This window comes from Muscardinus avellanarius, assembly GCF_963383645.1.
Source record: "Muscardinus avellanarius genome assembly, chromosome: 15".
Classification (NCBI taxonomy): domain Eukaryota; kingdom Metazoa; phylum Chordata; class Mammalia; order Rodentia; family Gliridae; genus Muscardinus; species Muscardinus avellanarius.
In genome coordinates this window covers 89,770,204-89,797,595 of record NC_137801.1, presented here as the reverse complement: position 1 = coordinate 89,797,595, position 27,392 = coordinate 89,770,204, and the positions used below count along the sequence as shown (strand labels likewise).

The 27,392-nt window shown below is 55.1% G+C and overlaps 1 protein-coding gene across 1 annotated transcript; it reads left to right on the top strand.

The window, feature by feature from the left end:
- Nucleotides 1-690: 690 nt before the first annotated feature.
- CRACDL (CRACD like) lies at nt 691-27,392 on the top strand (the record flags this gene model as incomplete). The annotated part of the gene is made up of 9 exons (XM_080711461.1): nt 691-760; nt 7,073-7,244; nt 9,944-10,079; nt 11,086-11,244; nt 15,612-15,821; nt 19,795-21,349; nt 25,625-25,779; nt 26,711-26,855; nt 27,250-27,392. The coding sequence occupies 9 exons, from the start codon at nt 691-693 to the stop codon at nt 27,390-27,392; spliced, it is 2,745 nt and encodes a 914-aa protein (XP_080567587.1).

Genomic DNA, 27,392 nt, shown 5'->3' with positions numbered 1-27,392 from the left:
GTAGTCATGAAAATAACACAAACAATTTCAGTAATGGGGTGTAAGTAGAAAAGCAGAAATTCAAGCTTCCTAAGCTGTGGGTATGTATAAAAAGTATTTTCATAAGCCAGACGCATGGTTGCAGGCCCGGTCCTCCTCTGGAGGCTGAGACAGGAGGATTGCAGGTTCGCGGCCACCTCAGCAACTTAGTGACCACCTCCCCACACAACTTAGTGAGACTCTGTGTCAGAATAAAAACTAAAATAGGGTGGGGGTGTAGCTCAGAGGTAGAACACCCCTGGGTTCAATCCCCAGTGCCTCCAGCAAGAAAGATTGCACTTGTGAGAGAGATTGATTCTTTCTCCACAAGAGGAGAACACAGTTTCTTCCAACACAAGGAAGGCCCTTTGGAAGGCAAGGTGCACACCGCGTGAACGGGAGAAGCCTCTGCTCGGCGGTCCCCACCCGTCACGCAGGCCAGCAACGGAAGGCGCACTCGTGGGTGGTCCAGTGGCCCGAGTGGGTGCGGGCCCCAGACTGTCCACACTCGTCTGTCTGTCTGTCTGTCTGTCTGTGCAGGGCAGGCGCAGCCTCTGCAGACACCCATGGATCCATCTCGTGGCGGTGAGCCTGCCGCTGTGACGCGCCTGGGTAACCTGTGCTCAGCACGTTCTCTGAACCCCGTTTCCCTCTGCTTGTAGTGAGCCAGACATGATCTCCACGAGGCTGATGGACGTCAAGCTTCGAGAGGCAGCGGAAGGCCTGGGGGAGGACAGCTCAGGTAAGGCCTGGCCCGGGAAGAGCCCACGGGTGTGGGCAGGCGAGGGCTGGGGCTCTCGGGCTCTGTGGAGAGAGGGTGTTCAGCCCCGCGTGCGGTCAGGCGCTAGGCCCCGCGCAGTGACCGGGAACCATTCACGCTTTTCCCTTTTTGCCGTACTGGGCTTTGTGGTGCCCTGTAGCACTCTACCCCTGAGCTGCACCCCCAGCTCCTTTTATTTTTTTATTTTTATTTTTTGCAGTACTGGGAATGAAACCCAGGGGCATTCTACCCAAGCAATACGCCCAGCCCTATCTTTTTGTTCTTCATTTTGAAACAGGGTCTCACTGAGTTGCAGAGGGCCTCACTAAGTAGCTGAGGCTGTCCTCGAACCGTGATCTTTCTGTCTCAGCCTCCCACATGCTGGGATGACAAGCGTGCCCACCACACCCGGCTTGAGCTTTTATTTTTAAAGTAGAGTCTCGCTAAGTTACTACACACTGCCTTGAACCTGTGGCCCTCCTGCCCCAGCCTCCCACTGGGATTCAGGTGCCACCATGCCTGGCCGCCCAGATGCCGGATGGCCGCGGTGGCAGTACTTCCTTGTTTCTTTGTAAAACGGGGCTTTTGCCTTTCATTTCCTCTTCCTGAGGCAAGTACGTCCGCATGTTGAGCACGAAGGCAGAGGAGGGGAGGCACATGGACGCCTCTCTCAGCTAAGAGTATGCAGACGTCCTAGCAGGGGCCTTCGCACATCCCAGGCTGGCCTGATCATCGAGGCACCCCGAGGCCGCCTCTAGCCCTTCCCGTAGCTTTTGACTCTCCGTCAGGAAGCCTTTGCTGATGGCCTTTCGGGGCTGGATCCAGGCCCGGCAGTCATCATCTCAGAACCCCTCCTGGCACTAGCCAGCAGTCACTGGCTCACTGCTGCTCAGCCACTGCCGTCCACGCCACAGTAAGAAACGTGGGTCCCGAGACTTCGCTCCCCAGAGGGTGGCCATCTACACGCCTCTTATTTAGCTAGCAAAGCCCTCCAACCCTCTCTCTGGTTTAAAGTCAAGATGCCAGAACTTGGGGTGGGGGGTCACACCTGTAATCCCAGTACTTGGGAGACTGAGACATGTCTCAAAGTAAAAAATTAAAATGGCAGAGGGTGTAGCTGAGTGGCAGAATGCCCCTTGGTTCAATCACCAGTACAGGCAGGCAGGCGGGAAGGATAAGGGAGGAAGGAGGGAGAGCGGGGGGGGGGGGTCAAGATGCCAGTAGTTTCTAGTACTTGGAGCCTGAGACAGGAGGATCACAGGTTTGAGGCCAGCCTTAGCAACCTAGCGAGACCATTTCAAACTAAAAACTAAAAGGGCTGGGGGTGTAACTTGGAGGTAGAATGCTCCTGGGTTCAGTATACGGTGCCACACACAAAGAAAAAGATACCTTAGTGATTTTCTTGGATACGGTTAAGGAAGAATGCCTTCCAACAAGAGTAAGCTCTGGCGTCAGGTATTAACTTCACCAAGGGCTGTTTCATATATTGAAATTCTCTTATCATTCTCTGTTGAACCACTTTAGTTTGTATCATCAGTAGATACCGATGAACTCAAATACGAGACGAAGGTTTGTGAAAGAGTAGCCCTGAGGAAAAACGGAAGTTTTCAATTCTTTTCCTATTATGAAACACTTAGTTGTTCCTTATTTTAAATAGATACTATTTGAATAAGTGTTTCATTATCCTAAAACAACCTTAATAAATGCTAATTTAGGATACTTCTAGAAGTCACCGTGAAGAATCAGTTTTAGAAAAATAAGGAGAGAAGCTGGGCATTCTTTTTACCTCCCCGTGACGGTGAGGTTGAGGTGTTCAGACAAAGCTTTCCTCTCTTAAAATTAAGATGCTAGCCAAGAACCAGGTGTGCGGCGCACGCTGGTAACCCCATCACCTGGGAGGCTGAGACAGGAGGATCCCAGGGGTTCACAGAGTGTATAAAATCAACTCAGACTTCATGATCGTAAAGTATGAAATTCCAAAGAGAAAATATTTATGACCTAGGGTTAGTCTAAAGTTCTGAGATATGACACATCAGTGCACAAAAGAAAAGTTCCAGGGAGCCATAAGAAGCAACATGATAGCCAGCCAGTGCAGCACGGCAGGAAGAAGGAGTAGAGAACTTAGCTACGGAAGGGCGAGGTGAACCGTCTCCATCTGCAGACGACACGACCGTCTAAAATACACAAAGTACCCAGAACTCTTAAACAGGTTAGCAAGGTTGCAAAATATAGATCCTAATATAAAAATCAATTGTACTTCAGTATATAGAAATGAAGAATTAAAAGTAAAAATGAAATGTTAAAAGTGCCATTTACAGTAGCACCAAATAAGTGAAATACTCAGGTATGCATCTAACGAAATATGTATAGAGTTTGTATACTGAGAAATCTGAATAATTTCCGGGTGTGGTGGCGCACGCTTGTAATCCCCGCGCTTGGGAGGCTGAGACAGGAGGATCGCACAGGTTCGAAGCCAGCCTCAGCTACTTAGTGAGGCTCTCAGCAACTTAGTGAGACCCTGTTTCCAAATAAAATATAGAATAGGTCTGAAAATATAGCCCAGAGGTAGAAAGCCCCTGGGTTCCATTCCCAGTACAACACACACAAAAATAACAATTATTAAAGAAAGTTAAAAAAAAGTCCTAAGCCAGGCGTGGTGGCGCACACTTGTCATCCCCGCGCTTGGGAGGCAGAGACAGGAGGATCACGCAGGTTCGAAGCCAGCCGCACACGCTGGCTTAGGAGACCCTGTTTCCAAATAAAAATGCAAAAATAGGTCTGGGAGTGTAGCCCAGAGGTAGAAGGGCTTCCAGGAACCCCAGTGCCACCAAAAAAAAAAAAAAAAAAGGTCCTAAATACATGGAGAGAGACTGTGTCTTTTAGAAGACTCTGTTGCTAAGATGTTAACCATCCTTACCAAACTGAGCTGTAAATGTTGCGTTAGTACATGTAGATGTAGTGTGCTGTTTATAAGTTGGCTATGAAAGTCAGAAATATAGCGACTGATCTTTTCTTGTTGCAGTGTTGAGATCAAGTCCAGGGCCTTGCATGTGCTAGGCATGTATTCTACTGAGCGCTACCCCCAGCGTTGTAATTTTTTTTTAACACCCATGAAGGTTCAGAATTGTTTTTTTAAGGAAGAAGCCAACTCTGAAGGAATGAAATTAAAGTGATATAGGGATGATTTGCTTTGAAATAACCCACAGGAAGTGAGAAGGAAATGGGTAAATATGAAGCAGTAAAAATCCCAGCTGTTTTTTTGTTGCAGATATTGACAAGCTGACTCCAAAATTTATATGAAAAAGCAAAGAACTACAATAGGTGAAATACTTTTGAGAAATAAAGTGGAAGGACTCAAAATACCTAGTGTCAAGACTTGTGATAATCAAGACAGTGAAGTACTGGGAAAAGATAGGTGCATAGACGTAGCACAGAACACGGTCTAAAAGGAGACCCAATGACATGTTCGGCTGACTTTTCACAAAGCTGCAAATCAGGAAAGAAGAATGTTTTCAACAAATGGCAAGAAAACAGTTGGACACTCGTGTGTTTAAAAAGTGTTGCTCTACACCTCACAGAGTGTATACAAATCAACTCAAAAGACATGATAATAATAAAATTGTAAAACTCTAAAGCTTTTTTTTTTTAAGAAAAATATTCTTTATTTTCCACTTGCCATAAGTCCAGATAATAAAAGACAGTCTTTGCCAGAAGGCTGCCAGTCTCTCCTGGTTCAGCCACTAGAGGACGGTGTGGTCACATATGCTGCCAGACCCTTTAAAAGGCAAAGAGAGACCTTGATGGACAGCAATGAATGTAAAGCTTTTAAAAGAAAGCTTAAAGAGAAAATATTTATGACCTAAGATTAGACCAGAAGTCCTGAGATATAGCACATCAGTGCATAAAAGGAAAATCTGATAAATTGGACTTCATCAAACTTTAAAACTTGTTCTCCATGAAAGACATGCTTAAGAAAGTAAAAATATAAATCACATCAGGAGAAAGTATTTGTAAACTCAAAGCATATGTAGCCATTGTAATGGTTTAGCGTCACAGTGGGTCCTTTTCCTCAGCTAATATAGAAATAAAGAGTCGGGAAAACTCCAGTTGCAGCGCTAAAGCAGCTTTTCTTAATACAGGATCTGAAAAGGTAAAAGAAAGGCTGCGCTCTCCTGACTGCCACACCTCACTCCTACTCACACACAAGCCGTCAGAGTCTCAACCTGCTGTCTGAGTTTTCTTGCATTCCAATCCCTGCGATGACCCGACCATCAGGGAAGTACTCTCGCACCTCCTGTGGTGCTCCTTACCGTGGGCCGTGCGTGAAGTTACCTGGTCACCGTGGTCTTTGCTAGCATCCCTCCCCACGTTGCCAGGAGACTGCTGGACCTCGGCGAGTTGCTCCCAGCACCCAGAGGTCACAGCGAGGCAGTAGGGTGCGTCTCCCCGAAGTGGGGAGCCCATGACACTCCCCCAAATGGCGAGGGTCCCGGAAGCTTAGAAAGGAGTTCTAGGGAAGTCACATAAAGGTACACAAAACAAAGTAGTTTGGCAAGCAATTTACATCTGCAGAAGGCCCTGAGCCAACACAGAGTCCATTCAGCAAACACATCGGGCAGGCAGTCTGCTCAGCTCTTACCCTATCGTGATCCTGCCCCTCACCCTGATTTTTGAGGGTTTGGTTCACAACTCTGCGCAGTTGGATACTCTACAAGACAGGCAGTAAATTTAAAACAAAGCTTAGCATTCTAGAAGCATCTACGAGCTAAGATAGAAGGCCCAAACCAAGATGGTTGACTTCTGGAAGACTCCTGGTTAACGAAAGGTCATCTGTGGACGCCCAAAGCTAAGCTGGTTGACTTCTGGAAGACTCGGAGTGGAGCATACGATCTGCATATCACAACCGAATGCTCAGGTTATAGTTAGAGGGAAAAGGGCAAAGTCCTGGAACAGTGGGTAATAGCGACCCAAACACAGTAAGTCCAGTGGGGGAGGAATTGGTATTCATGATAACTTCGTCTTGGTTTATGAATGACCATGAGGGAGGACTTTCAAGTGTCAAACACCAGGTAACGATAAGGAGATGGGAATGTCAGCTACCCTGATGTGGCCGGAGCACACTGTAGGCTGACTTGCGCCGCCATACTGTCCCCACCAGTGTGCAGTTACGGCGTGTCAACCGGAGCATTTGAAAGTCAAGGAGCTGGGAATGTTAATTACCCCAGTTTGATCCGTAAGCACTGTACACAAGTACTGAATTATCACACACTACTCCATACATGTGCACAGTTAAAACAGTAATCTTCTTCTTTTTTTAACGATACTAAGGACTGAACCTAGGCGCATTCTACCTCCAAACTATACCCCCAGCCCTATTTTCATTAATTTGTTTTATTAACAGTTTTTATTTTATTTGTTTGTTTGTTTGTTTGTTTGTTTTGGTGGTACTGGGGGTGGAACTCAGGGGCTTTCTACCTCTGAGCTATACCCCCAGACTTATTTTATATATTTTTTGGAAACAGGGTCTCACTAAGTTGCTGAGAGCCTCACTCAGTAGCTGAGGCTGGCTTCGAACCTGCGCGATCCTCCTGTCTCAGCCTCCCAAGCGCGGGGATGACAAGCGTGCGCCACCACGCCCGGCTATTTTCATTAATTTGAAACAGGGTCTCACTAAGTTGCAGAGGGCCTCACTAAGTAGCTGGGGCTGGCCGTGAACCTACAATCCTCCTGTCTCAGCCTCCCAAGTGCTGGAATTACAAGCGTGCCCCACCACACCTGCCTCAGTAATGACCTTTAAAAAAGAAAAACAACTCAGGTTATCACCAGCCTTTGACGCATGGGGACTTGTGTATTTTAGATTGATTTCATGGAAGAGGAAAATCATCAGGGCTCGATTCTGCGATTGCGTTGAAGGCATTCTTGGTTCATTTCTTAGTATCCTCAATTAAACAGAAGCTGAGAGTGTTTTCAGTGTGCAGACCTGGTCTGCAGTGTACTTCTGTAAGGCAAAGGACCTTTCAGAAGCACATGACTGATCCCTGGCAGAAGCCGTGCTTTTTGTCCTGTGTGCACATCCCACATCTGCACACAGACACACACTTGTTACACCTCCAGCCCTTTTTAATAATGTTTAACTTTGAAACAGGGTCTCACTAAGTTGCTGAGGCTGGCCTCGAACCTGTGGTCCTTATATCTCAGCCTCCCAAGTACTGGGATTATAGGCACGTACTACCGTGTCTAGCATAAACACACACCCTTGCCAATTATTATTATTACTACTTTAACTCTGTATAGGAAAGAAAAAATCTAAGTTCAAAACTTTCAAGAAGTTCTTTGGGAAGAAGAAGAGAAAGGAATCCGCTTCGGCCACAGGGAAGAGCACCTGGAAACAGAATCCGGCCAAGAGCGAGGTCATCGCCGTGGAGGAGGCGGGCCTGGTGGGCTACGATTCCGAGGATGAACTCGAGTAAGTGCCTTCCTACAACCCCCCAGAGGGAGGGGCGTCCGGGCGCAGGACGGCGCCGCTCCATCGCGCCTGCCGTGGGTCTGGCTCCGAGCCTGTGGACGCCTCCGTTAGAGCTCCCCGCAGTCAAGTTCTGTTTGTCTTTGAGAACACAGGGATGAAGAAAGTTAGGGAAAAGCAAGACTGGGAAGCTGCCCTGTGCCGACTGTTACGTGGAGTCTAAGTCCACGGTAGCCGGCAACACGAGCCCGGCACTTGGGAGACGGAGACTGGGGCATCGTAGGTTCGAGGTCAGCCTCAGCCACTTAGGGAGACCCTGGTTCAAAGTAAAGAATACAGTAGGGCTCAGGGTGTAGCTCAGAGGTAGAACAACCCCTAAGCTCATTCCTCAGTACCAAAAAAACAGAAGAAAATAAGTCTGTGAGAAGGAGTCAGATATGAGTCCTGCTTCAGTTAAGTCTTTTGAGGACCCCAGGACCACAGGAGAGACATTCTTTCAACTTGAACTGTGCGCCATCTATTAAAAACGTTTTTATTAGACAGAGGCAGGATGGAGCGAAAAGACTTCTTGCTCAGTCTTAGAAAAATTATCCAAAATCCAGGTGTGGTGGTGCACGCTTGTCATCCCAGTACTTGGGAGGCTGAGACAGGAGGATCACAGGTTCAAGGACAGCCTCAGGACGTAGTCAGACTCTCATCACTGCTAGTGAGAAATGAGAAAATAAAATAGGGCTGGAGGTGCAGCTCAGAGGCAGAATGCCTCTGGGTCCAATCCCCAGTAGCACCACCACCACAGAAAACCATTCCAAAGTGTTACTGTGAGGGCCCGCGCCCTGGCGAGGGACATCCGGGGAGGCGGAGAGAAGGAATCCTGATTTCTGTAGCTCGGGCGTGAGAAGCTCCCGTCCCTCCGTGGCTGCAAGGGAGGGGCGGCCCTCCGGCCTCCTCTCAAGCCTGGCCCTCCACGCTGAGCACGGAGCTGGCCAGGATGCTCGCCCTCGGGAGCAGCCGCCCGCCAGGGCTGGGTTTGCGCACCCCGAAGGGTGTCCCTCCTCGCCAGGCGGCCGCCTGTTTTGAGGTGTAGAAATTACACTGACCGCTTGGTGGCACCAGAGAACTAAGGAGGAAACGGGCGCTTTTGATTCTTTCGTATATGTGTATTTTTCCTGCGTCTGCCAGGGAGCGGAGAGTGACCTCTCTGCACCTGTTTCTAGGCAGCGTGTGCTGACTACCTCTGGAGAGCGAGATGTTTCCATGATAACGTTACTGTTGTGGATTATGAGCATCATTGTATAACCGTGGGTTATAATTGCATTGTAACCCATTTATATAATTTACCATATAACTATATTGTGAATAACCATTACGAACTATAGTTTTGAGTTATGGCCAGCTCCACGGGGCTCTAATGCTCACTCCCGCTTGCATGGCCGCAGGAGGCAGAGAGGGAAAGAGGGAGGCCCTGCTCTCGCATGGCGGAGGCCAGAAGCGACAGGGCCCAGCCAGCAAGGGAATTCCACGACCGGAGCAGAGTCCCCAGGGCCACACCCCACTCGGCCGACATCGCCGCCCAGTAAATCAACGACGGTGGGCTGGTCACCGAGAGATGGCAGCCTCACGGCTGAACTGCATCCGCTCTGAACTGATGCCTCAGCTCTCCGGGGCATTCTCCCTCGAACCATGACAGCAGGCTTCTTTCTCTGTCCGTCCCATAAATGTGAGGACACACCAGGCCCTTAAGGGAGTCATGGTGGTTCCTACATGTCAGCTTGCCCTCGCAGGCCAGAGGCTTAACGACGAGGAAGCCACGGCCGGTGTGGTGATGCGCGCGTGTGATCCCAGTACCTAGTACCTAGGGGGCTGAGACGAGAGGATCGCCGGTGTGAGGACACCTTCAGCAACTTAGCGAGACCCTCCGCAACTTAGCAGGACTCTGTTTTAAAATAAAAAGGGCAGAATGCTCCTGGGTGCCGTCCGCAGCAGCGCCACTGACCAGCAAGATCCGGCCCGTAGCAGGGCAGGGCCGCAGCCCCGAAGACAGGCTGGCCGGGCCAGCGCGGCGCAGATGCGCAGCGCGCAGGACGGGCCTCCCGCCTCACCTCCCATCCCCATCTCCTTCCACCTATTGTTCGGGCCGGTAGGAAACGCTGACCGCTAATTCCACATCCTCTGGACATCTTATGGATGTCCTGTGTGCTTGGCCCCACACCAGACCCTTGAGCCTGGGAAGGGGAAGGGCTGGGATGGTGTCCCCCGAGCCAGCGGCGCCGGCCCTGCCTCTGCAGCCCACACCTCATCCAGCCCTGGCCTTTCCACTAAGGGAGAGAACCCACAGAGCCGTCAGCTCCCAGAGAAAGGCCCTCCTCTGCTCTGCTAGGGATTGAACCCAGAGAATTCTACCTCCAAGCTGAACCCCCAGACAGTTTTTATTTTTTTGTTTAGAAACAGAGTCTTGCTAGGTTTCTGAGGCTGGCCTCCAACCTGACCCTCCTGTCTCAGCCTCCCAAGTATTGGGATGACAGGCGTGTGCCCCTGTGCCAGGCAAGTCGTAGTATTTGGCAGCGTGGAGGTTGTTCTGAAGTCAGGGACCCCTGCGTGCTGGATGCCCAGGGCTCCCCGTAGGACCCGCGGGTACCCTGCCTCCCTTCTGCTCCAGCCCAGGCTGGTGAAGGCGAGGGTCTCAAGTGGCTCTTCTGTCCTAGGGAGTCCCGGGGCGCGCTGGGCAGCCGGGCCCTCTCACACGACAGTATCTTCATCCCCGAAGCGGGACAGGATCCCGCTCGGCCTGTGCGGGTGTTTTCCCAAGAAAATGTGTGCGACCGGATTAAAGCTCTGCAGGTAAGCATTTTCTCAGTGGAGTCACTTCCTTGGTATGTCACAGATCAATCCAGAGATTTTAAAGCGATTTCCGCCAGGCGTGGGGGCACGTGCTTGTAATCCCTGTACTAGGAGGCTGAGACCGGAGGACTGCAGGATTGAGGACAGCCTCCGCAGCTTAGTAAGACCCTCAGCAACCCAGTGAGACCCTGTTTCAAAACAAACAAACAAGCCAGGCATGTTGGCACACGCCTGTAATCCCAGTACTTGGGAGGCTGAGACGGGAGGAGCGCAGGTTCAAAGTCGGCCTCAGCTACTTAGTGAGGCCCTCTGCAACTCAGTGAGACCCTGTTTCAAAATAAAGAATAAAAAATAAGGGCAGGGGGTGTAGCTCAGAGGTGGAATGTCCCTGGTTTCATCCCCAGTACTGCAAAGAAAAAAAAAAAGAACAGGCCCAGGTATACTCTGACTACAATGTCCCTGGGATCAATCCCCAGGACCAAACACAGGTATGCTCATGTGTGCGCATGCACACACAACACGTTATTTCCCTTTGGTTTATTTATCTTTTAGTTTCTTTGTTTCTGCAATACTAAGGATGGAACCCAGGAGCATTCTACCTCCAGGCCACACCCCCAGCCCCTTTTTAAAAGTTTGAAACAGGGTCTGGCTAAGTTGCTGAGAGCCTAAGTTGCCGAGGCTGTCCTCGAACCTGCGGCCCTCCTGTCTTGGCCTGCCGAGTACCAGGATCACAGGTGGGGCCACACTGCACCGGCTTATTTGACAATGTATTAAAGCAGCAGGTCCCTCAGGGCCCTCCCGACACACGCCGTGGTCGTGGCCCCTGGCTCGGGACTCTCCTAGGTCACGGCCCAGCTGGAGGACAGCGAGGCGCGGGGTGAGCTGGGCCGGTGCCTCCGCCCAGTGCTCCGCACCTGCCGGACCTGGGGATGCCCCGTGCGGAGCTTGGCTGGCGGGCGTCCTCCGGGAGAGGCGGAGAGCACAGGTGTTCTTCATTCCCATCCAGCTGAAGATCCAGCGCGGAGTGAGAGCGGGGCCGCCGCCGGGGGGCCTTCCGGTCAAGCGGGCGGAGGACGCGGGCATGAGCTCGGAGGACGACGGGCTGCCCCGGAGCCCCCCGGAGCTGTCCCTGCTGCCCGACGCGGGGCCGGGCGTGACCATCAAGGCAAGTGGGCTCCTGCCCGGGCCCCGGGGTGCGGGCAGCAGGCTGGGCAGTCTCTGTCCGCTTGCTTCTGTTGTTCAGCTGAAGTCCAGGTCTGGTCGGGAGAGGCAGTTTAGAGCCATTTTTGTGGCGGTGATTCAGAGTCAGACTGTCCCGTCCAGGTACCCAGACCCACTTAGGGAGGCGTCTCGGCGTCTCTTCCGGCCGGCGTGACACTGGCTGGAGAAAGGAGGGATGTCCTCAGGCACCACTTAGCCCAGGTTGCGTCCGGCCTCGTGACTGTGAAACCCTGGTGTGGGGTCAGGCGAGGCCTGCTCAGGGTGGACACGGGAGCCAGAGAGGACTTCACAGCCTCAGCAGCCGGGGGACTGAGCCCAAGTGCCACCCTCCCTGGATGCCGGGGGACTGAGCCCAAGTGCCACCCTCCCTGGATGCCGGGGGACTGAGCCCAAGTGCCACCCTCCCTGGATGCCGGGGGACTGAGCCCAAGTGCCACCCTCCCTGGATGCCGGGGGACTGAGCCCAAGTGCCACCCTCCCTGGATGCCGGGGGACTGAGCCCAAGTGCCACCCTCCCTGGATGCCGGGGGACTGAGCCCAAGTGCCACCCTCCCTGGATGCCGGGGGACTGAGCCCAAGTGCCACCCTCCCTGGATGCCGGGGGACTGAGCCCAAGTGCCACCCTCCCTGGATGCCGGGGGACTGAGCCCAAGTGCCACCCTCCCTGGATGCCGGGGGACTGAGCCCAAGTGCCACCCTCCCTGGATGCCGGGGGACTGAGCCCAAGTGCCACCCTCCCTGGATGCCGGGGGACTGAGCCCAAGTGCCACCCTCCCTGGATGCCGGGGGACTGAGCCCAAGTGCCACCCTCCCTGGATGCTGAGAGGCGCCGCGCTCTCCGGCATAAACACAGCTCCTGCGGTGGCTTTCTTTTCTTTTCTTTTTCTTTTCTTTTCTTTTTTTTTTCTTTCTTTTTTTTTTTTTTTTTTTTGAGGTACTGGCGATGGAACCCAGGGGCACTCTACCTCTGAGCAACTCCCCCAGCCGTATTTTATTTTCTTTATTTGAAACCGGGTCTCGCTGAGTTGCAGAGGGCTCACTAAGTAGCTGACGCTGTCCGCGAACCGCGATCCTCCGGTCTCCGCCTCCGATGCTGGGATCACACGCGTGCCCACGCCCGCTGCTGTTGGTGTTTAAGCTGTACTGGACTGTGGTGAGAGCAGTCCGTCTCATCCAGTACCCTTGGTGCCCTTGTACCTAGATAAAGGAGTCATTTGTTTCCCCGGTAGATAAGCCTGCCCTGGGGTGTGGAGTCGGTGGTATGCCAGGTATGAATTCATGGAGTTCCTTTCGGTCAGGGCCAGGCTTCTGCCCTGCGTCTGTGGATGTTCTCCTCACCCTGGGGCTGGGTGATCAACTCAGGTGTCTAGAAGCCCCCCAATACACACCTAATCTGCTAAAAATAGGGCTGGGGGTATAGCTCAGAGATAGGATGCCCTTGGGATCAGTCCCTAGTTCCACACACACGCACACAGATAATAAAAATAAAAAATAGGGCTGAGGGTATACCTCAGAGGTAGAATGCCCCTGGGTTCCATCCCCAGTACCACAGAAGAAAAAAAGTTCTGAGATTTTATCAATTATTGGGTAATATGCACAATCCACTAGCCTCATGGAAAACAAAATTTGAGTCTTTTAAGAAGTAAAAAGAAAAAACACAGGGTGTGGTGGCGCTGGCCTGCAACCCTGGTACTTGGGAAGCTGAGCGAGAAGGATCTCAGGTTCAAGGTCAGCCTCGGGAACTTAGTGAGACCCCGTTTCAAAATAAAAAATAAAAGCCGGGCGTGGTGGCGCACGCTTGTAATCCCCGCGCTTGGGAGGCGGAGACAGGAGGATCGCGCAGGTTCGAAGCCAGCCGCGCGCGCTGGCTTAGGAGACCCTGTTTCCAAATATAAAAAAGTATAAAAAATAGGTCTGGGAGTGTAGCCCGGAGGAGAAGGGCTTCCAGGAACCCCAGTACCACAAGACAAAATAAAAAATAAAGTAGGGCTGAGGGTGTAGCTTAGAAATAGAATGCCTCTGGGTTCAACTCCCAGCAACACACACACACACACACACACACACACACACACACACACACACACAGAGGCAACTTTACCATCATGGTTTTTGTGCATGGTTCGTCGGTTGAGAGGAAAGGAGCCGGGTACCCTTTACAAATGTGCATCTGTGTCACGCGGCGTTGACCTAATGGGGTGTTAATTCTCAAGATGATGGGATTATGGGCTAGCTTAATCCTGAGTGAGAGCTTCCCTGGCTCGCAGCCTTAGCAGAGACATTTAAGATTATCGGCTTAAAAAAAGTCTTTAGTAGCTAGTACAAATATTGACCTAGCTAAGATGATATTTCCTGGTAGGATAAGCTTTTTTTTTTCCAGGAAATAATGTGGATTTTAAAAGCTCACTCCTTAACTCTTGGTGCAGGAGCAGGACCCCAGTGAGAGCCGAGGTGGAAGTCGACCTGTCAGTGCGGGGTCTGCCCAGGGACAGGGGTCAGGGAAGCCCGGCCCAGGGCCGGGGCCGCCTGCCCACACAGAGGCAGGGAGCCGTCGTGCAGGGGGCAGAGGCTGTTCACCCCTCGGCCTTTCGGGTGTAGGCAGGTCACCGTAGGAGGCCCGTGTGTCGTAGCCAACAGGACCGTTTCATTTGTGGAGTCTCGTTTGGGGCACCTCATCCTGTCTGCGCTCAGCGAGTGGAGGAAAAGGTCGTGGTCGGGGTGTTTTTTGTTTGTTTTTTGCTGTTTGTCTATGCATGGTTCCTTCAGACAGGGGTTAGAAAAAGGGTCCTGGCCGGGCGTGGTGACGCATGCACACGCTTGTAATCCCTGCGCTGGGGAGGCGGAGACAGGAGGATCGCGTAGGTTCGAAGCCAGCCGTGCTGGCGTAAGAGACCTTGTTTCCAAAAATTTAAAAAAGCATAAAATAGGTCTGGGAGTGTAGCCCGGAGGTAGAAAGGCTTCCAGGAACCCCAGTACCAAAAAAAAAGGGGGTCCTGTATGCTTTGGAATATGCACACCCTGTTGGCAGCCCTCGCGAAAGGCCATCCAGGAAAGGGGCCGCTTGTATCATCTGAAACAACTGCTCAGGTCCAGCCCAGGAGCAGAAGCCAAGGCGGCAGCGCGGGCGCAGGCAGGGGCACACCCCGAGGCCTGGGTTTGCTTTGAGAAAATTTCCCTTGCTTTATTCCCGTAAGTGGCTAGGTAGCTAAGAGAGCATAAAACCGATTATATCTACTTCCAGTCCGTTCTCCCTCACCCTGGTAGTCGTCTCCTCTCAGCGGACGGGAATCTTTTCTTTAATACTCTAAGGAACCTTTATGCACACAGGGGGTCGCCGCTTTGTAGAGATAGTCTGAGCCAGGCTTGTCTCTCTGGAGGATCCAGTTTCGTGCAGGTGCTGGGTACTCCAAGCCAGGTGCACCCATGGGTCTTGCCCTCGGGGATGGCACACCGTTGCATTTGCTGCCTTTTCCCTGAAGAGACTGTTTCCACGGGGGCTCACTACATCGTCGTGTGGTGAACAGAATTCTGTTCTTAAGTTAGAATGTATGTAAGCGTGACCGGGAGGTCAAGCCCCACGTTCAGAGAGAAAGGTCTGTTCATGCCATGGGCCCGGAAGCTCCTGGATCCCGCTTTCATCCCCTCCGCTCTGTGCTGGCACGGGTCTTGGCAGGAGATCCCCTTAGCCCAACCACCCCCGTAAGGGAGTTCGCCACGGCTGGCAGGCACTGTCTTGGGGCGCTGCCCTCGTGCTGCGGCGGGTGCCAGAATCCCCTTCCCCTGGCAACTCGTGTGTGCTTTGCTGTGAGTTCTTCCTTGGTGATGTACAACTAGTCCTCTGTCATCTGCAAGATGGCCCCTCTGAGCCAGAGGTCCCCAGCGGAGGCAGAGACCTCCGAGCAGAACACACACGGCTCTGGCGATGGGTGCCGGGTGGGGCGGGGCGCCTCCTGGGCCTGGCTTCCCCCTCTGGGCTGGCCCGTGGCTTCCAGGGACAGACACAGGTGTCCTGCCCTTGGGGGCCGGTCCAGCGAATCAAGAGAAGGTAGCGGTGGGGAGGGGAGGGCAGAGGCAGGTCGCCCCGCAAAGGGAGCCGGTCACAAGTTTCCTGGGGGCTCTGCAAAGCAGTTGCGGGTTTGCTCCCGCGCTGTGAACTCCTGGCCATTTCTCTCTAGAATGTTCCCCATCCCGCACCGTACCGAACAGCTTTCCCTCCCTGGGGGTGGCCGGAGGCAGCGTGGGGCACAGGGAGGGAGCGGTGCCACCCCTCGTCATGAAGTTAATCTCTGCGCGCCTGCACTTTGCCCTCTCAAGGTCTCCTTAGTGTCCTCATCGCGGCCACAGACTCCAGACCACACCGGCGACGCCACGGGCTCCCCCCGGACCTCCGACAGCAGCCCGGCCCCCATGGCCGACTTCAGCCACCCCCCGGAGTCGTCCTCCTGCCTGGACAACTCAGCGGCCAAACACAAGCTCCTCGTCAAGCCCCGCCACCAGCGCTCCAAAATGAGGCGGCTGTCTTCGGTAATGGGGCTTCCTCAAGGGAGCTGGGGCGGGGCGGGCAGGCTCGGCCCCACACCGCGACCCCAGCTGGGGTCCGGGCCCTGGAGCACCAGCCATCAAGGCGAGCTGGAGGTGGTCACCATTTGTAGCTTAGGTCAGACGTCCCTCCTCCTCACGTGAGCCCACCCTGTTTAGTCACGCGGCCATTGGTACACTCCACCGCCCTCCCTGGAGCTCTGCCCCACGTGGGCCTGGCGTTATCGGTGTATTGGCTTGAGATGGTGACGTGGGTTTTTGTTTTGGGCTAGTTTAGAAAAAATAGCCAGAACTATACTCAACGTCAGCAATTTTTATTATTACAAAGGTACAGAGAAGGGACAGAATATAGCACTACGTCAGAGAGAGGCACGCAGTGGGGTGCCTGGAAAAAGACGCCAAAGTTTTTAAGCAAAAACCATTGTTTAAGGATTCGTTATCTTCCATCTGCTTAATCGCCGGTCTTTTTACTCCCCCCCCCCCCCCGCACAGTGCAGGTGTGGCCCGCCCACTGTCTCCAGCGCAAGCCTTTTGGTATGATTATGAGGATTCACTCTCTCCCATCCTGCTGGACCAAAAGCCCTTTTCCTGCCATGATGCAGGTGTGGCCCGCCCACTGTCTCCAGCGCAAGCCTTTGTTACAACCAAGATGTGCTACTTGGTTAACGGAGTCGGGGGTCCCATGGTATCTGCCCTCTTTGAGGAAGACCTGTACCAACCCCCCACATCCTTGGGGAGTTTTGGGCTATCTGCTAGAAGTTATTAATTATGCAAACTTGTCTTTAAAATATAAAGGCCCTGGGCTACAACTCTTCTGTGTACTTGGCAAACACTTTTGGTGACAGCTGCCTCCCTCCCTGCCTGAGTGTCCGCGCAGCACCCAGGCCCTGACTGTTTTTTACATTTTGAAATGAATACCAAAGCAGTTTTCCAATACCTGCACATTCCCATCAATCGGGACCTCTCTTACCCGCTAGTCCCATTCAGCAATCTGGTCTCTGCTGCTTGAGCTCCGGCAGCTGTCCCAGGCTCAGGTGTTGCTACTGCCGCATCCTCTGCCGAGCTGTCGGCTGGCTCCGTCTGAGCCTTGAAGCCTCAGCTCAGAGTTCTGTGCCCAGCGAGGCTCCCAAGACCTGCCACCTGTAGGAGGCCTTGCCATGTGCACAAGTGACCTTGGCATGGCTCACGTTGAGTCCCTGGCCTGGCTGTGTGTCCAGACCCCAGAGCTGGCCACAGAGCTGGCCCTCAGGAACCGTTTTCTGAGTGGAGGTAGGAATGGAGACGTCAGCCGGCGAGTGGCAAGAGGGACGGGCCACTTGGGCGCGGCCGCCCGTGCGAGGCCTGCCTGCGTCCTGCCACACAGTGGGCTCTGCTCGGGGCATGGCCGTCTAGACTCTGTTCTTTTTCATATGTAATTTTAGTGGTGCGTGTGATTACACCGCGTGGTGACATCTGTGCGCACAGTTCTTGGTGTGGCTTCCCCCGGACGCCGTCCCTCCTCCCCTCTTCTTACCGGGGAGGTGGCTACTGATACCTTCACAAGTGGTCTGTCTCCTTCCCAAACCGCCCTCTGCTCCCTCTCCTTCCACCACCCCCTTCCAGCCCAGCCTCTCTCCTTATCATCCAGTCCTGTTTCTGGTTTCGTCTTTAAACTCCCGCATCTGGCCCCGGCTCACGGGGACATCGCTTAGTTTGTCCCTTAATTCCACCCGTTTTCCTGAAGATGACTTGACCTGTTCTTGGCGGCTGGCGCAACTCCGTGGCGTGTGTACGCCGCGTCTTCTTCACCCACTCCTCTGTCGACAGATGCCGAGGTGGGTTCCGTACCTCGGCCCCCGTGAATTGTGGGGCCGTAAACAAGGCGACCCATGTGTTCCCATAGCGTGCTGACTTCTGTCCTCCCAGAAGGACGCCGAGGGCAGCTGCAGCCGGGCCACGTGGGCTCCGTTCCTAGTTGGTGGGCGGTGGACTTGTACGACCGCCGTGGAGACCAGCATCGACTTGATTCTTGAATCCCATTTTGTAGAATAACAGAAAGTCTGACAGGGTCAGTCTGGGAAACCCGTCAACATCGTCCCTTGGTTCAGACTCTCTTCTCCCCATCTCTCCTCCCCCCCTCCCCTGCTTGGTGGGGCGTCTCAAGTTCTCAGTGGTGCCTGTGTTCCCAGGGGCCACCACGGCCCCTCCGTTCTCTGCTGGGCCCTACAGTGGTGGTCCCTGTGCCCAGTGTCCACAGCTTCCATGGCCCTTTGGTCCTGAGGTCTCTCTTCCCAGCCCTCCGGATCCCCTGTTGCCGTGGCCACTCAAGGGGTCACAAGGCTTCCAGAAGCTTCCCCTGTGCTCCAGGGATGGAAAGACCCGCATCCGTCCACCTGCTGCCTCCCGTCCTTGGGGACCTCGTTCCCGTTGGGCTTACTGGACAGTGGGTCCCACTTGCCCCTGCTCTCCGGACCCCCACAGCCTCTGGGCTCTTTCTCCAGCCCCACTCTGGCCTGAGCGCAGCCATGCTGGTCTCCACGAGGCCTCTTCCAGCCCCTCTGCTGCTGGTCCTGCCGGCCAGGTGTGCTCCAGCTGTGTACCAGATGTGTCTCCAGGGGAGTCCTTTCTTACATCATCTACAGTCTGCATCTCTTGGGGCTCTAGAGATAAATAAGGCTTCTCTGCACCTGTCCAGAGGGCCTGACACAGTGACACATGACCGTATCCCAGCACTTGGGAGGCTAAGAGAGGAGGGTGGCAGGTTCAAGGCCAGCCTAGCAACTTAGTGAGACCCTGTTTCCAAATAAAAAGCCAAATAGGGCTGGGAGTGTAGCTCAGGGGTAGAATGCCCCTGGGTTCCATCCTCAGTACCAAAAAAAAAAAAAAAAAAGAGGGAGGTTCTTCTTATCTTAAAAACAATTTAAGAGTCTGGCTACCGAGACTACAACACTTAACAAATTTGAGCTGCGTACCCAAGTTCATTTGGTTGACCTGTCTCCTCTCCTACAGAGGTTGAAAAAGACGGACGCTATTGTTACCTCGCGTTTACCCTGCTGCACAGACCAGGCTGTGTGTGCGGTGTGTGGTCCTTTCCACCTTTCGCCATGAATGATTTGCTCTGTGAGTGTGCGTGTGTGTGTGCGTGCGTGTGAGTGTGTGCGAGTGTGTGTGAGTGTGTGTTTCCTGAGCAAGGAGGAATTGACTTAGTGATGGTCAGGAGGTGGCCAGGCTAGCCTGAATCCCAGAAACCTTTGGAGAGAAACATGCCATGAGGCGGTGTAGCGCCGCAAGCCAGGAGCTGGAGGGTCAGGAAGGAGAGTCCTCAGCCACGGGCGGCGTCCTACGGGAGGTGGCTTTGCTGGGGACACTCCGGGTGGTCCTGCGAGCGTCCCAGAGGGGCGGTGTGGGGCGGTCGCTTGGCCCCAGCCTGTGGCAGAGGTGGGGCCTTGGCTTCCCTTGAATTGACCGAAGACCCGAGATGCCAGGCTGTTAGCTGGAATCTGGGTGTTACTCTGCAAGCCGCAGGTAGCTCTGGCCACGTGGACGTGGTCCGGGTCACCCTTCAGGGGTCAGTCTGACCTCGCTGTGGGCAGCCTGGCCGTTCATCTGGGCCATCTCTTAGCTACCGGTTAGCTCGGCCCTGAGGGAGCTCTCAACGCCTCTGTGCTCCCAAGTGCACACGGGCGTGCAGTGCCCTCCTCGCTCCAGTGGGTGAAGTCTGCCGGGTGCAGAGTGGCGCCAGTGCTCGCCGACCTTGACCTCGGTCCTGCTCAGGCCAGTCTCCGCCTTCACTCTGAGCAGCAGTAGCCACCGGGCTTGCGGCCTGGACAGGGGACACTTATTTTGAGGGTGTATGTTCCATTGTCTAGTGAAGATTCTAAGCATACCAATATGGAGGGCCGAGGCCCCGCTGCCGATGGCCTCCTCAGCAGTCACGGGCTTCCCGTCCACTGCCCTGACAGCCTTCCTCTCTCTCCAGCGAGCCCAGTCTGAAATCCTGAGCGACCTCACTTGGGAGGAATATGAAGAGAAGCCCTCACCCAAGGCGGGCAGCGGAGAGGAGAGCCCCGGCGGGGGGCAGCCACAAATGAAGGCCCACGGAGAGGAGCCCGGGGGGCCGGTGGCCCTGCTGCCTCCTGGGGGGGCCCGAGCCAGACGCGCCCGCCTGCAGCATAGCCCCGCGCTCAGCGCCAGCGTGGAGGACGCCATCGCCCCTGGGGACGACCACTCGCACTCCCCAGAGACCCCCCAGGTCCCCCAGGTCGCCGAGCCCGTGGTGATCCCGGCCGTGTGCAGGGAGTCCCCAACTCCACCAGACAGCCCTCGGCACCCTGGTCCTGACGGGGCCGTCCAGGAGGAGGAGCTGCCCCCTGCCGCCGACCCGTGTCCCCCGGCTGAGGACGCTGCTGAGGATATAGCCCAGGAGGCCGTCCGTGAGCCCGGAGACGCGGGAGCCCCACCATCTATTGTCGCCCTAGAAGAGGGGGACGTGCCACCTCCAGAGACGCTCACCTCTGCCGCTGACTTAGAGACAGCCTCTGACCCAGGCGGGCTGGGCCAGGGTGTCCCAAAGGAGGCCGAGCCTCCGCAGGCGGTGCCGGGGCCTGAGGAAGCGGAGACAGGGCCGCCCCCTGCCCAGGCCCCGAGTCCCGTGGCGCCCCGAAGCTGCCTGAAGCCCAGGGCAGTGGAGCCGCGCCCTGGCGAGGCCAGTGCGGTGGTCCTAGACACAGAGGCCGAGCAGGTGGAGGCCCCTCAGGTGGAGGCCCCTCAGGTGGAGGCCCCTCTGGGGCCGGAGCGACCAGTGCCCCCACGGAGGGGTGGGAGAGGCAGTGGCGAGCCGAGGGCCAACAAAAGGTTCTCGGTGACCTCGGGCCGGGCGCGGGCTCGGCCAGGCTCCAGGGCACAGGGACCCAGCCGTGCCCGCCTGCCCCTGATGAGGGGCAGCCCACCCTGGAAGAGCGAGGCAGCGCTTGATGACCTCCAGCCTCCTCTTGAGCCCGAGCCTGAGCCCGCCAGGCCCGCGCAGGGCGACTCCCAGGAGCCAGGGGACCCCGTGACAGGCCAGGCTGGGCCAGGCAGGAGCCCTCAGGGTGACGCGACCATGGCAGGCCCGGGGGAGCCCTGCCTGGCCACCCAGGAGTCATCCCCGCGTGAGGACACGAGCCCCTTCCCGGTCAAGCTGCGGTCCACCTCCCTGTCCCTCAAGTACAGAGAGGGTGCCGTTCCGGAGGCCAGAAGCGTCAAGAGGCACAGTGCAGAAGTGAGGCTGGAGCGAGGCCTGACCCTGCCCGCCCAGGACGAGCCGCGGCCCCTCGGGCCGGCCCCCACACTGCAGGGCAGCCGGCCCCCCTCCAGCCAGGCCAGGGGCAAGGCCCGGCCACCGCTGCCCCGCAAGCCGCTCCTGCCCAGCCTCACGCTCCCGTATCCGCCTGCCGCCTCCGCGGATGCCAGCCCTGCGGAGCCTGAGAAGGTCGCCCCAGACCCCAGGAAGGAGGGCAGGGCCGCCCAGAGGAAGCCGTCGCCCAGGGGAGCCGGTAAGAGCCCTGGGCATGGCTGGGACTGGAGCCCTGGGCATGGCTGGGACTGGAGCCCTGGGCATGGCTGGGACTGGAGCCCTGGGCATGGCTGGGACTGGAGCCCTGGGCATGGCTGGGACTGGGAATCCCGGTGGCTGGTTCAGCTTTCTTGCTGGACGGGTGTGATGGGGAATTGGAAGGAAGGGTTGACGCTCCTCTGGTGTGTTTGAGCAGTGGTTAGCAGGTGGGGATGAGGCTCCGCCAGGCCTGGGTTCAACCCCAGCACTGGGGGGGGCGAGACCTAGAGGAACAGGGTGTCGGACAGATCGGGACTTGAGTACAGAGAAGTCGTGCAGATGCATCAAGAGAGATGGAAACGCAGACTTCGCCACAGGTCCTGGAGACAGCGGCATCCTCCGCGCTCCCTCAGCTTGGCCCCTGATCTGCGATTTGTGTCTCAGAAACAGCAAGGCCCCAAGTCCCAGGACCCATGCCCGAGTGGGCGCAGCTTCTCCCAGGGTCTAGCTGCAGATAAGGCACTTCTCTCCCTCTCTCTCTCTCTCTCCCTCCCTCTCTCCCTCCCTCCCTCCCCCTTCCACTACATCCCCGGCCTATTTATTTATTTATTTATTTATTCATTTATGGACAGTCTTGCTAAGCTGCTGAGCCGGCCTCAAGCCTCGCTCCTCCCATCTCAGCCTCTCAAGCCCTGGGGTGGCAAGTGTGCTCCACCTGTCTCAGTGGGCGGGAGTCCTCCTGACGTTTCTCCTCAGGGAAGAATTTCTTCCTGTTCAGTAACCAGCCCGTGTGGCCTGTGGGGCCTGGGGCCACGTGACCAGCAGCCCACGCACGGTGGGGGTCCCAAGTCTTTGTAAAACATAAGCCCCTCCGAAGAGCTCAGGTCAGCCATTACGTCCTGTCCCAAGACAGAGAGGGTAGACAGAGGCGTGTAAGAGCACTGAAGAGCAGTCGTCTTCCAGCGGGCCAGGACAGGCACGCGACCCGCCTCTCCCTCTCTCTCTTTCTTTCTCTCTGCTGTTTGTTACTTTATTTTCCTTGTGATACTGTGGATGGAACCTAGGAACACTCTGCTTTCAAACGACACCCCAGCCCTATATATATTTGGCACTGGGGATGGAACCCAGGGCCATTCTACCTCCGAGCTGCACCTCCTGCCCTATTTTTTATTCTTTATTTTGAAACAGTCTCACTGAGTTGCAGAGGGCCTCACTAAGTAGCTGAGGCTGTCTGCAAACCACGATCCTCCGGTCTCAGCTCCTGAATGCTGGGATGACATGCGTGCCCACCACGCCCGGCTAAGCACCACCACTTTTTTAGAATGGTTCAGACGGAATGAGAAGTCTGGTGGAAATAGACAGGTGCGGCAGAGATAGGGAGTTGCTCGCTGCCGTGTTCTCTTATTAATGGGAATCTGTATGCCAAAAGTTGGGGCTACACACTCAGATTGTGTGTGTGTGTGTGTGTGTGTGTGTGTGTGTGTGTGTGTGTGTGTGTAAGTGTGTGTGTGCGTGTGATGGGACCCTCAAGAACATGACAAGTTTTTATTTTAAAATGTGTCAGGGTGCTGGACGTGGTGGCGCACACTTGTCATCCCAGCATTTGGGAATCTGAAACAGGAGGATCAGGGTTCGCAGACAGCCTCAGCTACTTAGTGAGGCCCTTTGCAACTCAGGGAGACCCAGTTTCAAAATAAATAATAAAAAATAGGGCTGGGGGTGTAGCTCGGAGGTAGATCACCCCTGGGTTCTATCCCCAGTATAATAATAATAATAATAATAATAATAATAATAATAATATGTGTCAGGCTCTTTTAAGTGGCTACTGCAGGAGTCCACTTAAGCTCTGCTTGGTGGGACAGAGAGGAGATAGTTGGTGGCTCTCTTGGGGAATCCTGCACGCTCGAGGCGCACAGGGAGGAGCGTTCGTTCCCACGGAGCTGTGGGTCGCAGGCCTGGAGACCTCTGCTCACACGCTCCATTCCAGGGCGGTCAGCACGCAATGTGTGAAAACCCTGGCGCTTCTAACCAGGAGGAGACTCAGATTCGCACAGCCCCAGAGATCCCGGGCGTGGCCTTCCTGGGCCTCGGGCTCAGCTGGGGCTTTTTGGGCTGTGGCTGAATTAGAATCCACCCCCCAGGAAGCCTTGGGGGCATCTCAGGTCACTTCCAGCACATGTTCCAGGTGACCAGAGAGTGGTTCAAGGGCTGATTAAGAGCAGGGGAAGCTGCTCTGCGCCCTTGAGATCTGACGTCTGCCGGACTGAAACCGTGTCTCAGGGGCGGAGATGAACAGGCTACTCGGGGCCACAGAGCTGGAGTGAAGCCCCTTAATCACGTAGGAGCCCCGGGCCCAGCGGCCGGCTGTCTTTGCTACAAAGCGCCTCGGTGGTCTGCAGTGAACCCTCGCGTGCCTTTTTCTTTCTTTCTTTCTTTCTTTCTTTCTTTCTTTCTTTCTTTCTTTCTTTTCTTTCTTTTCTTTCTTTCTTTTTTTTTTTTTTTTGGTGGTACTGGGGTTCCTGGAAACCCTTCTAACTCTGGGCTACACTCCCAGACACCTATTTTTTAATATATTTTTTGGAAACAGGGTCTCATAAGCCAGAACCTGCGCGATCCTCCTGTCTCCACCTCCCAAGTGTGGGGATTACAAGCCTGCGCCACCACGCCCCGCTGTTTTTTTTCTTTTATTTATAAAGTGCAGTATAGTAGTTATTAAGGGCTTTTCTTAAATAGTAGAAGAGAATTGTACATCTATGTATATTTATATTAACATCCTCAAAGCCACAGAAATTATAAAGTTAGATGAATTCCTCCCGGGCCCTAGTATATACATTTTTTCCTTTTTAAGAGGGTCTCACTAAATGGCAAAGCTGGTCACAGGCCTCTTGTTGAAGGAGAATCAGGTCCACAGAGATTAAAGACGCAGAGGCTGGATCAGGGGCCGCCAGCTTATTCACCGTGAGCCGCAGAGCGCAGCTCCGGCATCCCCGGAGGGCGTCACCGTACAGATGTCCCGGCGGACCGGTGTGGGTGCGGTCAGCAGCAGGCAGGGCGCCCCGGGAGCTGCAGCCGGCTACCCTCCGCTGAGCTGGTTTCCTGCATTGGCCTCCACAGGGCAGGGGCAAGGACCGGGCAGCACCACCTAGAGCCTTGTGGCTGGTGCCAGGAGACGCCATCCTGGGTTCCTGCCTCATCCTGGCCCATCTGCATTGTTGACGAGGAAGCTGGGAAGGAAGAAAATAGGCACTAACAGCAGGGGCAGGCCCTCAGGGGCCTGCTGTGCTCAGACACCGAGGTGCGCTCTTGATGTATGCAGAGGGACACCCGGCCTAGTTGCGTTGTTTCCAGGACTGGAGTTCCCCTGAGAAAACTGTTAGAACCGGAATGGCCTCCGCCCTGGGCCCGGCCACGGGGCTCTCCTTGGCTTCCCTCTGAGGCCCCTCTCTGCCGGAACCAAGTGCTACATAGCTGAGCCGTGTGACCTGTGCTGTTTTGGGGGGTTTTGTTTTGTTTGTTTGTTTGTTGGTGGTACTGGGGTTCCTGGAAGCCCTTCTACCTCCGGGCTACACGCCCAGACACCTATTTTATATTTTTATTTGGAAGCAGGGTCTCTTAAGCCAGCGTGGCTGGTTTCGAACCTGCGTGATCCTCCTGTCTCCGCCTCCCAAGCACGGGGATTACAAGTGTGCGCCACCACGCCTGGCTGTGCTGTTGTTTAAGAGATTTCTTTTAAGCCATACGTGGTGGCACACACTTGTAATTCCAGCTTGGGAGGCTGAGATGGGAGGATCGCAGGTCCACGGCCAGCCTCAGCTACTGAGTGAGGCTCTCAGCAACTTAGTGAGACCCTGTTTCCAAATAAAGTATAAAATAGGTCTGGGAGTGTAGCCCGGAGGTAGAAAGTCCCTGGGTTCCACCCCTAGTACCACACACACAAAAAAAAGACTAAAAAATCGGGCAGGGGTGCAGCTCGGAGATGCAGTGCGCCTGGGCTCCATCCCCAGGACCGTAAAAGGAAGCGGTTCTGTTTCTCTATGTCTGCTTCTGTCTTTCCAGAGGTCCCTTGGAGGGAGCTGGCTTTCAAAGCCCTCTGACTGAGAGGGAGAGTTGCACTTCTCTCTCTGTTACATTTTCATTTTCACCAGAGGAGCATAATGTCTGTGGTCCATCTTTAGAAAGAAAGCGAGCACCAACTTCACGGACGGCCCGCCGGCCAGCCTGGGCCAGCCAGGGGAAACAGGAGGGCCGTCCGTAACGCAGGACTCTGCCCCCACAGGAGCCGACGGGCCGCCCACGCCGCCCTGGATCACCGCGGCCCGGCAGAAGCGGCGAGGGGCCCCGGAGCCGCCCGCCAGCCAGGAAGACAGCCCCGGGGCCCAGCTCCTCAAGCCTGCCGTGGGGAAGCCAGCCAAGGCCCCTGAGAAAGCCCAGGTGAGGAGAGCAAACACCTGCTTCCGTGGGCGCGGGGAGGGCGAGGCCGCCTGAGGTCAGCCTCCAGGCGGGGCGGGCACCTGCTCTTCCTGGCCCTGGGCGCTGGGAAGCCGGGCCAGATGAGGCCCCCATAGGCAGCTGTCGTCCCACGGTGTGAAGCTCGCTGGCGGTCCACCAGCTTCCTGGTTCTTCACCTGCTGTGCCGCGGCCGAGCTGGGCCCACACAGCTGCTCAGAAGCAGGCGGGTCTCTAAGCCACCCAGACACCCAGGAGCGTGTTTTGACCATGTGAGCTGCCGCAGACCTAACCCCCTTCATTTCTACACAAGCCACCATTGTACCCAAGCTCCAGACTCACACAAGTTGAGGGGATGTATACAGCAATGTTAAACAGTTTGGAGCATGTGTGGTCAGACCCAGTGCAGAAAAGTCACAAAATGATTTCCAAGGCCAATTAATTAATTAATTAATTACTTTATTCATTCATTCATTCATTCATTTAGCGGAACTGGGATGGAACCCAGGGGCATTCTATGTCCAAGCTACATTCCCCAGCCCTATTTTTTAATCTTTATTTTGAAACAGGGTCTCACTGAGTTGCAAAGGGCCTCGCTAAGTAGCTGAGACTGTCCGTGAACCGCGGTCCTCCTGTCTCAGTCTCCCGAATGCTGGGATGACAAGTGTGCCCACCACGCCTGGCAGGCCAACTCATTTTGATTTGCCTGTGGAAGCCCCGCCCTCCAGCCTGTGGGCTGAGGGTGCATGTGGGCACAGGGAAGAGGCCCGTGCCAGAGTGGGCCGGAGCCAGGCCGAGCCAGGCACTGTTCTCAGCAGCTCATCTGGAAAAGATGCCTCACGCCTCTTCCTCTTCTGTGTGTGCACCCTCTTGGCATCTCTGCAGCAGAATAATGCGTCTTTCTGTGTCCCCGTAGGAACCCAAGAAGCAGGCCGACTTTGTCCGCAGCAAGTCTTTCCTGATGACCCCTGCTAAGCCCAGTGTGACCCAGCGGCAGGGCGCAAAGCTCAGCCTCAAAGAGGGGCTGCAAAGAGGGGTCTCCCTGTCCCACCAGAACCTGGGTACGCGATGGGCTGGTGCTGCAGAACACTGGCAGCTTGACCTGATTGCTTCCGAAGCTGTGTGTGTGTGTGTGTGTGTGTGTGTGTGTGTGTGTGTGTGTGTCAGGGTGATGGGTTGATTCTGCAACTCAAGATCTCAGGATCAGCAGGATCCTTGACTAACAAGACAGAAAAGGACTTCAGCACAGGCCAGTGAGAGGCGTCGAGATTTCCTTTAGGACAGTAAGAAATACACGTTCAAGGGAGAGTGTGGAGCCTCTCACGAGGGAGCAGGGGGGCCTGGGGGTGAGTTTTATGTTCAGGGACCTAGCTAAGATCTTGCCATCGATTTCAAAAAGTGCAAGAGCTCAGGTGAAAGCCCCCGGCCTGCCTCACGTCCCTGTCTTCTTGCCAGCCGCCCAGTCTGCAGCGATGACGGAGAGGGAGCTGCATCAGCCCAAGCGAGCCAGCTACGCCAGTGCCGATCAGCCCTCCTGGATGGAGCTGGCCAGGAAGAAGTCTCAAGCGTGGAGCGACAGGCCCCACATCATAAAGTAG